Source organism: Narcine bancroftii, chromosome 7 (genome assembly GCF_036971445.1).
Source record: "Narcine bancroftii isolate sNarBan1 chromosome 7, sNarBan1.hap1, whole genome shotgun sequence".
In the NCBI taxonomy this organism is placed as follows: domain Eukaryota; kingdom Metazoa; phylum Chordata; class Chondrichthyes; order Torpediniformes; family Narcinidae; genus Narcine; species Narcine bancroftii.
The window spans coordinates 42,615,482-42,628,555 of NC_091475.1; the positions used below are offsets into that span (position 1 = coordinate 42,615,482).

The 13,074-nt window shown below is 37.3% G+C and overlaps 1 protein-coding gene across 3 annotated transcripts in view; it reads left to right on the plus strand.

The window, feature by feature from the left end:
* Positions 1-13,074, plus strand: part of scml2 (Scm polycomb group protein like 2) — a 111,546-nt gene that overhangs the window by 50,307 nt on the left and 48,165 nt on the right. For all 3 annotated transcript variants that reach the window (XM_069889843.1, XM_069889842.1, XM_069889844.1), the window contains one exon: positions 3,730-3,973. In XM_069889843.1, coding sequence (XP_069745944.1) covers positions 3,730-3,973 — 244 coding nt within the window. The remainder of the gene's footprint in view (positions 1-3,729; positions 3,974-13,074) is intronic.

Here is a 13,074-nt window from a genome sequence, read left to right on the forward strand (position 1 = left end):
AGCATGATTTGATTGCAAGTATGGATCAGTAAGAAATAATGATGGCAAGATAAATTCAAAAGATTTATAAGTGCTCTGTAGAAATGATATACTTGGCTCATCCTTGTGCTGGTGAATTAACTTGAGCTGTAAACGTAGAGTCATAAACAACTTCATTAATCCAATATGACAGGGAGCAGAATGACATGCACTTTGGAAGAGAGCACCTCTTGGAGCAAAACAAATTTTATTTTGAGATAAGATGCTGGCAATACTTCTCAGCTTCAGGAATCCATTAGGTGCATTAAATATTTTCACCAAGAATATCAGTGCTTTAGTTAACAAGCCTTTAAATTCAGAAAATCTCACTTGATGACAAACTAAGGACATTGGGAGCTTGATAATTTAGAAAACCAAGCAAATCTGTGACCAAATTATTTTAATTATCAGCTGAATCCAGAGGTTAAAGTTAGGAGTTGGGAGAAAATGGTAAAATATCAAAGAATATGTCGTTAATAGTAGCTGTTACTTTCAACTTTTTCAGTTGAGGGTCTATAAAATGGCAGCAATGAATCTTGTCTCCCAAATTCAGTCCCTGATTCAGGTAATTGACTATACTGCCAATCCACGATAATTCTAAGTGACGGTGAAAGATATGAATTGAAATTTAAAGTTGTGATTTAATCTAATCTTTTGAGTAGTTTCTTCTTTCCAAATGCATCGCTCGGTTATATGGAGAACTTGCCATAATGTCTTATTTTCAGCTGTGAAAATGAATTGAAAATCTTATTAAATCTTCATTTTATTTTTGATTTAAAGCAAAAATGCATCTAACCAGATCAGGGTGCACAAGGCAGAGTGCCCAGTTTTAAGAAGGGACCTTAAAAAGAAGCATTTAAATTCAGTGAATGGTATAGGTGCAGTGGTTGAACAATTACATTTATAAATAATAACAGACCAAAATTTTAGGGCTGGGAGAGATGACTGAATATGGTAGAAGGTAAGCTATAGAATGATTTGAAAGCAAAGTTAACAATTTGAATATTGAAACATTGGATCAACATGCTAAACATTTGGGCTATGTGGAACTGTCCCAGTTCTAATCCCAGTTGGGTACCACTCCCCAACTCTTCCTATGTTGCATTGACAAATATTTTACCTCTTGTACCTGTTTAAAATTTTACAATTTTATTTAGTTCATTGCCAACATCCACTTTGCCCTTTTTCTGAAATCTCTTTCTTTTTCCTAGATTTTTGTCTCCATCTCAGGAGACAAATTATCCACAGACATCTTTTGCAAACTACGGACTGTTACTGGATTATACATCTTTCCATATGTCTGTTGTAAGGAAGCCATCCCTTTCTCCCAATTTGCAGCCATATCAGTTTCCAGCATGAGGCCTTCCACTCCCGGATATCTGAAAAAAAATTATTTTATAAATGTGGTGTCTACTCCACTGTCATTGAAAAAATCTGTACCTGTATATCTCTTGCACTTTCACTTTCACCTCATCTCCCCCAAGGCAGAACAAGGATGAAGTCCCTCTGGTCTTCTCTTTCCACCCCACCAGACTTCTCATCCTCCACGATTTATACCAACTTTTGCATGATCCCACTACCAACCAGATCTTCCCCTGTCTACTCCTCTTGGCCTTTCACTTGGATCAATCTCTCTGAAACTCTGTTTCACTCTTCCCACCCACCCTTCTGCCCCCTTAGGCATTTTCCACTAGAAGCAGAGAAAGTAGATATCTTGTCCTCACATCTCTCTCCTCCCCTCCATCCAGGGCCACAGACAGACTTTTCAGATGAGGTAAAGCTTTACCTGCATATTGTCCAACCTAGTATACTTCATTCAGTGTACTCAGTGTGCCTTCCTCTACATCATTGAGACCAAATGCAAGTTGGATGACCACTTTACTGACATCTGTGCTCTGCATGAACTTTCTATCACCACCCATTTCATTTATCTTCACCATTCCCTCACTGACATGCCTGTCCTGTCAGGGTGATCCAGATGTAAATTTGAGGAGCAATATGTTTTCTTCTTGAGCATCCTTAAACCTAATGGCATGTACATCAATTTATATAATTATAGGTAACCCCCCCACCCCCCCCCGTCTTTTTCCTCATATCTATTTTTTCTCTGCTATTTTTGTTCTTCCTTTTCTCTCTAATTTCCTCTTCCTGTCTCTTCACCTCTTTCGCCTTCTGTCGCCTATCGCCTCTCAGCCTACTTCCAACTTCTTTCCCCATTCATAAATATAATATTTACTGCCTTTTCCTTTTTTGCCTGATCTGGTGGGTTTCTCTGGGATTTCATAGTTTGCTGAAGATTCCATCAACTTAAGTTTTTATGCTTCTCTTAAGTTTTGGATGACCTCTGGTTTTAGAAGGATAAACCAGAGAAGACTGGCATATGTGCATTGGAATAGTGTCTGGCAGTGACTTGGACGTGGATGAGGATTTCAATAGCTGATAAACTAAGATTGGTTTGGAGTTGATTGTTGTTATGGAAGTGAATTTAATTGACCTTGGTGATGTAAATGTAGACTGAGCTCAACCTTGGTCAGATATCATGCAAAAATTGTGAATCATTTGGTACATTTAGATTATTACTTGAGATATGGATGAAGTTACAAATGGTCAGGATTGGGCCTATGTAGGATAAATGGTTTTCTTGGATAACTGGTTCTTTTTTAAAAACAGCCCAGTAGCAACAGCAAATCACTTGTAAGAGTGTTTAAACAACAACAAACAACAAGGGAAGGCTTTTTAAGCATTAAAATAATGTATAATTCTTCCCCCCAAAAATGCTGGCCACCGCCAATCACTGACATCTCCCCACCAAAGCCCCGCTCCTGTCTGGGAGCACATGGTTCCCACTCCTGCCAGGAGCCCAACATCCCTGCTCCTGCCCAGGAGGCCAGTCTCCTTGGTCTTGGTGACGCCGGGTCAAGGGATTCTTCCGACCACTTGCGGCTGGGAGACGGTGACACGCAGTTTGTGAGGGAAAGTTGGAGAGAAAAGTCAATGGGGGAAAGTAAGGAAGAAATGGAAAGAGAGAGGGGAAGGAGTTACCTGAAATGAAGACAATTCATCATTCTAATTTCATGTCAGGTGGATTTTTTTTCAACCTATGTCACTCCATAAAAAATTTGGATAAGTGAGGATTTCTCATTTGTTTCTGACATCCTCATTTATCTGAAATTTTAAATCATTTTTGGATAAATGAGTATTATAAAGAATCCGATTTCAGATAATCGGTGTTGTACTGTTTTTGTCTTTCCTCCAGATGCAGGAAATTTCTGTTCACCTGGTTCTGCAGTTAAAATGAGTTAAATAACATTTTAGAGTGAGGAAAGGGGTTATAAGATGTCATGGCAAGATGGACTTGGGTGTGCTTATTGTATTTATGGAACAATATTACTGTGGACAGGTATGAAATGTTATATTTCTAAATCTGTGGAATGAACATTTTCCATTGAAGAACCAGCCTTTAAACTTAAAAACTTTCCTATACTCCATATTTCTTTAAAAAGAAACAGCATTACATTCTTGGCCATTCATCTGCAAACATAATTAGAAAAATATTTAAGTGCACATTCAAAACTACTGAAGAGTGGCTGCTAAACTTTGATACTTCCTTTTGCACCAAAATTTGTTTATGATTAATGTAATGCAGTATTGTTTGTAAAAGCTTTAAATGAATGCATAACTTTTTAAAAAAATATATAATTTCTCTTGGAGGAACCTCCAAGTCCACAGCATAATCATTTCAAAGTTGGGATGAAATTAGAAGCTGTGGATCGGAAAAACCCTCATCTGATTTGTCCAGCAACTATCAGTGAAGTGAAAGGAAATGACATTTTTATAACATTTGATGGTTGGCGAGGTGCATTCGATTACTGGTGCAAATATGACTCTCGTGATATTTTTCCAGTCGGGTGGTGTGGTATGACGGGAGATGGGCTCCAGCCACCTGGAAATAGGGGTAAGTTTTTAAATTGAATTTTGTTTAATTTTAAATTTTGAAATGTACATATTTATATTTTTGAATATTTAACTAAAATTTGTATTGTTGAATGATGCAGAATATGTGAAAGTGTAAATTTTATCACCACCTGGCCAATTTTTATACCTCAACCAAAATATCACAAAATTACCCTTAATTCTTGCTATAATATCAGGAGAATAGCTTATCATTTTCTCTGATGCTACAACAATGATTATGATACAATGGGATTTCCTGAAGTCATGAAGTTTGCTTTCAAATAAAAGTTATTTTTCTAATTTAATTTAAATGTTTAATATCTTATCAATTCTTGCATTGCTGAAATGTTCATGTTGTTGACATTCAGCTGAAAATTAATTTATTGATTTTATTAGGATGTGGGAGCCTTTGCCCTGAAGAGTTTACAAGTATTGAACTTTATAATTGGCTCTGATAAATAGAATACCATATATACCGAAATAATTGTCGATACTGTGTAATAGTCCCTACCCCCCACCATTTTATGGCCTAAAAATTGGATGTTTTTTGTATGACCCATGTAAAAGTCAATCCCCCTACTTTTGGCCACGCCTATCCAAGCTCCCAGTTCTCTGACCGCGGATCCTCACCCTGATAGCCACCCATTCGAACTCCTGATCACAGATCCTCATTCCAGCCACCCACCCATCTGAGATACCGGCGCCCCAACCATGAACTTACCACCCGGACCTGGCCATCCAAGCTCCCGATGCCTTGAATGACACAGGTACTCATGAGGTTAAAAGTTTGACCCGTATAAAAGTCAACGTCCCTTTTTTTTGCCGCAAAAAGTGGTCCAAAAGTTCGACAATTACAGGAGTATATACGGTAATTTAAGATGTTTACTTGTGATCCAAATGTGGTAATTGATTTCCAAGATGTCAGTCTTCAATAAGAAAATAAAGAATAACTTTTTCAGGTTTTTTACATCAATACGAATTGACAGATAGCATTACCGGTAATTCAATTCAACTGATTTCCCATGAATCTGAATTTTGAAGTTGCTGCCAGATTTATAGTGCCGCGACAGTGAATGCTGATAGATTTTTTGATGTGGCAGTCGTAGAAAATGTGCTTCAAAAAAGATGGCAAAAAGCACTATTAAGACATTATTGAGTACAGAGACTAAGTGTGTGGTGCAATTGGTGATACAGGTATACATTGCTTTGAGAAGAATTCTTTCATTCTACATTTCTGTGAAATCATTTTTACAACATTGAACATGAAATCTTCTGTAAACAAGTTATTTCAAGCAATGCCTTTGAAAGTGTCATTTGCATTAAAATATTCTGGATACATTTGGGAATGCTAACTGATTAAGAGTTTTGCCAGAAGTTTAAAGGAGTTTTATTAATGCAGGTGACATTGGCTTTATCACATTTACTTGGAATCTAGATAAACCCTTGTGCATAAAGAGGGTTTAAGTAACATAAAATGTTCATTAAAACTGAACAGACCCACTTAGCTGTTTATTATGGATCAGTAGTCAATTTTGTATTTAAAACCTTTTCAAGAAGTTTATTTGTGAGCTTCAAAGAGGGTCCTAATAATGGACAAAATTGGTAGTAAGTCATGACAGAGATTAATTTGATCTGAGAACTTGACTGAAGTGATCAGAGCAAGTTTCAAGTAACTTTTTTAAAGATGGTACCAAGATCATGGGATCTATATTTATGCTTGATGTAATCTGGAGTTGAAATTTCTTGAGCTTTTGTATTGGTTTTATTAACTTTAAAATAAATTGTATTTGGAAAAATAACCCAACATAATGGAAACAAATGCACATTGCATTGCTTCATACATATTTTTTACAGCAGATAATTTATCTATTTGAGTCTTTCACATTGCATGCAAATTTATTTCAATATTTGCTGAATGTATTTTTTCTACCCTGAAAGGAAGAAAAAAGGAAATGAATTAAAGGGAACATTTATTTTTTTATTGGGGAGAGGCTTTGTGTTAAGGAGGATTTTTTTTTTGTTTTGCAGTATTCTTAGACTTGTAGGATGCTAAATATATTATCATGTGTGTTTGAAAATGCCTTAAGACTTGAAAATGCCTTAAGACTCTTCCCATCTAATATAGTGCACATTAAATGAAATTTAACATAAAACCAGATTGTCATAATATTGAAACTGGAAAATTTGCATGTTGGGAGAGTTACCCAGGTAATTACTTACATTCTCATCCCTGACCTTCCAACTGTCATTGGTGTATCTTTTAGCGATACTAATTTTTTCCCCCAGAAACAAAAAGATATGACAATTTTTCCCCGAAGGAGCATTGGATGATTATTTGAACTGTGTATTTTTATGGGAGTTATCATACCCTTGCATTAAATTTTCTTTTTTATCTTAGCATTTTTTTTAAAAACTAGAGCAAAATATTTGCTTTTTCCAGAAATTAATTTTGAGTATAAAAAGTAAATAACTTTTAAAACAAAAAGCTGGTTTTGGAAATTACAGGTATTGTAAAATTGATAAATTAAGATTTGGTTCATAGTATTTTGGCTGGTCTTTGGTTCTGATTAACAGTCATTTTGTTTTGACAGAACATGAGAATCAGATCATGTTTAATAGAGTTAGAGTTTAAAATGATGCTCAGAAGACACTTCAGTTGCATGCAAACACGTCAAATGTGAAAGGGAGGGAAGATGCAGCACATTCTCATCTGAGCCAATAAGCCAGAGGGTCCTTGTTTTCGAGGGAGTAAAACTCAAAAGTCTGCAAACACCATGATTGATGTAAAAACCTAATGCTGGAGAAACTCAGCAGGTCAAACAGCGTACTTTACACAGCAAAGATAAAGACACAAAGTTTTGGGCCTGAGCCCTTCATCAAGGTATGAGCAAAAGTAGGCAGGCTTTGCTATATAAAGTATGCTCTTTGAACTGCTGTTTCTCCAGCATTTTATTTTTAATTGTTTTCAAGGGAGTCTGATAGCATCATGGTGGCAGTGTAGAATGTCTGCAGTGAGCAATTTAACTTTTATTGGGTGTCAGCAGAATTATCTTCTGGAAAAAGGTTTGAACTATTTATTTGTCCTTCTAACTGGATGTTTGTTTATTTAAGTTTTGCTAGGATACTTTGAAGTGGTTTTGTGATCAAATTTAGCCTTTGAATACCAGTAAATTAAATATTCAAATTATGGATAGAAATACTTGCATGCTGTAGGTTACTCAAGTTGATACATGCTCATTTCTAGCCCTCTGTAAGTGCCTATCGTAAACTGCTCCTATCAGTTAATCAGAACTTCCTCCTCTTGTGACCAAGCAAATTTCTTTTAATTGTAAAAATGGACAATATTGTTTAATATTCATGGGACCTGGTATGATGTAATCATTGATTGGAAAAACAGAAGGTAGAAATAACTTATGAGCTTTACCAAGTATTTGATCATACAGAATTTGTTTGGGCTTTGGCAAATGTATATTTGAGTTTTAAATTTTAAGTTGTAGTAAAAAATAGTGCTCAAATTGATGAGGTTCATTGTGAAATAAATTTGGCTATTTTCCCTCTCTGGGAACTAATCCGATATTTTTATTATTACCAGCATCATTATTAGAAGCAAAGTCACCAATGCATGAGAAATTGATAGAAACATTTTTGGTTTTGTTTTATTGAAAATGTTTGGAATGGTTACCTTTATCTACCAATGCAAATGACAAATTTAGACTTTTATCATTTGTGGATCTTCGACCCTTTTTACCCTTTGAGCTTGTGCAAAAGCTGGGATGAAAATACTAGGAGTAGATGACCAATGAGCACTGTTGCTTCATTCTGCACACAGCATACACATTGGTTTAAAATGTTACTCTCTTTTCTACCCTTCCTCCACATACCCCCAGATCTCTAAAGTAATGCAAATATCATCAACATGCTATTTGGCAATCGAGCTTCGGACAACAAGGTCTTTGACATTGAGTTGGTAGGCAAAGGAACTGCATTTGACAGGAAATTTAGAAGGGAAATGCAGGTTTCTTAATTTGATAGGAATTGGTCTGAAAAAAATCAATCTATAATTAAACCACAGTAGACATTACTGAGCATGAAAATACTTTTATTTTATGTTATTAAAATGAACCACGGTTGGTCCTCTTTTTGTTTTGCCTTCTAACCAAAAATGTGATAAATTGATGTTTCAATAAATTTGGAGTTAGATCTGTCCATTAAAAATGATTATATATTTTAATGCAGTTGGTGGATCATATTTTGCATATTGTGGTGTTGTGCTTAATGATTCTTAAATTAACTTCATTGTCAAATACCGCCAAGCCTGCATCTTATTGAAGAACTTATTGAAAGATTTGTAATAGTCATTTGTTTCTTGGTAGATTTTTTTTGTTTTGCTAAAGTTTAATTGCATTTAAGATTGTAGTAATTTAACAAACTTAAATTTTCATTATTAAAATTTAGCAATATCAATAAAATTGAAAGTGCGAAGAAGATTTACTAGGATGTTGCTGGGATGTTGAAAATTCAGGGAATTTCATAACACAGAGAATAGTGGGGGTGTGGGACGAGCTGCCAACTAAAGTGACGAATGTGGGCTCAGTCTTAACATTTAAGAAAAAATTGGATGGATGGGAGGGATATAGAATGGGTGCAGGTCAGTGGGGAGTCGACAGAATAATAGTTTGGCACAGGCTAGAATGGCTGAAGGGCTTGTTTTGTGTGCTGCAATGTTCTATGGTTCTATTTAACAAAATATAAGTGATTTGGGGAAAAGGGGAAATTTTAGGGATTGAGGAGCTTTTATTTTTGCTGTGATCTTAATTAAATGTTTGAGTAGAACAGTAATTCTGTATGTGGCATTATGATTTGTGAAATTTTAATACATCATTTAATACTTTTATGGTGACCAGTTGCTTCATTTCAATTGCTAAATAATTACCTCTTGTTTTAGGCAGAACACAAAAACACACATATAGTGGAACCCCCTTATAAAGTGATGGTTTAGATCCAAAAAATCGGATCGCTATATAAATCGGGGTTTCACTACTGTATAATGTATACACATGACAATCATGGCAGCAACTCCACCACCACCCCACCTGTTTGCGGCAACACTCACCCCCACCCTCCATTCATGGCAGCACTCACCCCAACTCCCCATTCGTGGCAGCACTCACCCCCCCACCTTCTGTTCTCAGCAGCACTCACCCCTCCAACCCCCTCCTTTCGCGGCAGCACTCACTTCCACCCACCCCCACTCCCCCTCCCATTTATAACAACACTCACCCCCATCACTCTCCACCCTTCCCAACTCCCATTTGTTGCTGCACTCACATCCCCCCATTCTCAGCAACACACAACACTTCATCCCCCCTACATCCATGTGATGTATTCCCCACCAAGATAAACATTATTGTACTTTAATCATTTGAACATGCCACTTTCTAAACATCTACTGTGCCCCAGGTGGCCATCCCTGGCACTGCATCATTTAAAATGGGCTCGCTTAATGTCCTATCTCAAAGAATGGAACTTGGACGTTAAGGGGTCAAATGACTCATCGCGTTATATCCGAATTTGCATTAAATCGGAATGCATTAAATCAGGGTTCCATTGTACAATTAAAAAAGGAAACAAAATATTAAATTTCACAAGGAACCTTTATTCATCAAGATCTTACTTGTATTTTCAAAAAAGAAATGGGCACAGTGGCATTACTTATAAATTCAACAATTAATATGTTTTGTCTCTTAACTTTTTTTGTTTTTTTTGTCCCCTTAAGATTCTTCATTTATATGCTATATATGTGTAATAATCAGATTTTTTGGACCAATTTTTCTGGTCAAATTTTGGGAGAGGGGTCAAACTTTTGACTGCAGTAAAGTACCTGCAGTGTTGGTGCTGCGTAGTTGCTCAGCAAAAGGAGTTGTAATGCAATCCTTCTGTTCAATAGCCTATAGGTCACTCTTGGGCAAGGTGTAGTACCTGTTTAGCCTTCCAATCAGGGTCACGTGAAGCCATGGATTGCAGATGGTGGATTGCTTTTACAGGCAGATTCTACAAAGTGGAATTTATGGTTGTAAAATTAAAATCCCTGGGCAGATAAATTTGCTGATCAATGGTCAGAGTTACCCATCCAGTATGGACACTGCAACTGACAAGGCAACGGGAAACCACTTCATTATTTTTCCCATGTATAATCATGAACTCAACATCAACTACGGTCTCAGCTCAAAGATGGAGCCTTCACTGAAGGAGAGCCAGGGAGGCAACAACTGCAATTCAGGGGGTCAGAGATCGTGACAGATAGAGAGACATGATCGCCCATGCTGAATGGCAAGGCACCTGAATAAATGAATGAAGTACCTGCATTGTTCAAGGCTTCAGGAGCTCTGATGACTGGGACTGGGTGGTGAGTCAGCGTTTGGGGTGCCAGGAGCTCAGATGGGTGGGCAGTCAGGGCATCAGAAGCTTGGATCGATGGGCAGTCTGGGCCAAAAAAAAGGTGGTGGTCAACTTTTACATGGATCATATGAAAGCATGCAATTTTGGGGCCAAAAAAGGGGGGGGGGTCAACTATTACACGGTATTCGTGATTACAAGTATATACGGTAATTATTTAGAGGCAGTGGATCTACTTCATGAAGCTGTTTAGGTTAGATTATGAAATCCATTGTGAAAAGTATAATGACTAAAGTTTGCCATTCTTCCATCAATAATCTCCCTTCCCTGTTGGTAGTTTCTGTGAACTTTAAAAAATTAATTTACGTGTCAGAGATTGCTGGCAGGCAACCATTTATTGTCCATCACTTGAAGCACCATTTTTAACTGGTGCATGTAATGCAGGAACTCTGGATGTTATTGCATTCCTTCCTTGCATTTAAAAATTGCAGTCATTTTCATTTGTACTGCAGTGATTCTCATTCGTCTACTTTTCTTTCCATTGATTTCTCTTGATGGGGCTTTTGGTAAAGACCTTCCTTCTGGTTGCTAAAAGTATTGGAGGTGGGTGCCAATCAAATAATATTTTATTCAGATCGTGTTCAGCTTCTTGAATATTTCAAAAAGGTCAGTATAGAGTATCACATCACTCTCTCAATTTGTCACTGGTAAATGGTGGAAAGGGTTTGCAAGCATGGGGAGATGGTTAATGTGTCATAGAATATCATTCCTCATAGGTATTCTTCTAGTTAAAGTGGTTTGTCTAATCAAATTTTCTGCTCATCTGTGACATCAATAGTGCAGTGGTGATACCATTACCATTGGAAACAGTTATAATATTCCCTTACTGATGATAATCGTTGCCTAACCAATTGTGCAAACATTGCTTACCACTCATCATTTGAAGCCTAAGTGTTGCCCAGTCCTTGATGCGTTTCATTGTCTTGAATCACAAATAATATGAAACTCTTATCAACAATTAATTCACTTCTCATCTTGAGAGAGGTTGTTGAAGCTTTTAAAGATGGTTGTGCCAATGCGCTGCAGACTATGAAAGAATTGGCAGCTGAAACGATAGGCACCTGACAAGGCAGCCATTTTTCTTTGTGTGACAGTGATTCCAGTTGCTGTACTTCCCCCATCCTCCCATTGCTATTGATGAACTTTGCTAGTAAAGACGAAATAAACAGTCAATTGAGTTGCAGTCATGTTCACTTGATATCTGATGCTTAAAATTTTTGTCCATTTTCTAAGCACAGCTAATAGTAATGTTTCAAACCAGCTGTCTTTGGCAGTACAAAATTTAGAACCATAGATTACTACAGCACAGAAAACAGGCCATTTGTCCCCTCTAGTCTGTGCTGACCATCATCTCCCTAGTATTATTGACCTGCTCCCATTCCATAACTCTCCAGGCCTATCTCATCCACATACCTATCCCATTCATTTTTAAAACACACAATCGAGCCTGCATTAACCACATCATATGGCAGCTCATTACATACTCAAACCACTCTCGGAGTAAATGTCCACCTCAACCTTTTCCTTTTCATCTTAAAACTATGACCTCTCATATTTATCTCCCCCAATCTAAGTGGAAAAAGCCTATTCGCATTCACTCTGTCCATACCTCTCATAATCTTGTAAACCTCTATCAAATCTCCCCTCATTTTTCTTCACTCCAAGGAATAAAGTGCTGACCTGTTTAATCTTTCCCTGTAGCTCAACTCCTGAAGACCCAGCAATATCCTAGTAAATATTCTCAATCTTTTTCAATCTTAATGATATCCTCACCAATTTGGCATCACCAATGTCTTAGACAACTTCAATACAACATCCCAACACCTATTCTCAATACTTTGATTTATAAAGGCTAAGATACCAAAATCTTTCTTTATAACTCTGCCTACATGCATAGACAGCAAACAATAATGGTCCCAACATGGATCTTTGAGGCACTCCTCTAATCACAGGCCTCCAATTTGAGAAGCAACCATCCATTACCACCCCTTGTTTTCTCCTACACAGCCGATTTTCAAATCCACTTTACAACTGCTCCATGAATACTTAGTGTCCTAACCTTCTGAACTTACCTCCCACGTGAGACCTTGTCAAAGACTTTATACTACAGTCCATGCAGACAACATCCACAGCCTTTCCTTCATCTGTCTTGTTGGTAACCGCCTCGAAAAACTCCACAAGATTTGTTAAACATGACCTTCCACGCACAAAGCCATGCTGACTATCCTTAATCAGCACATGACTATCCAAGTACCTATATGTCAGAACTCCTTCCAATAATTTATCCATTACTGACATCAGTCTCACTGGCCTATAATTACCTGGTTTATTTTTGGACAACATGAGCTAGCCTCCAATCCTCTGACATCTCACCTGTGGCTAAGGACATTTTGAATATATCAGCCAGGGCCTCTGAAATTTCTACACTAGTCTCCCTCAAGGTACCAGGGAATATCATATCCAACCCAGGTGACTTATCTACCTTTATTCGCTGTAAGGCAGCAAGCACCTCTTCCTCCTTAATCTCCATTCATTCCATGACTCTTCTGTTTGTTTCCCTTCCTTCGTTATGCACTCTGCCAGTTTCCTGAGTGAATACTGATGCAAAACAAACTACTTAAGATCTCCCCCAATACTAGGGGCTCC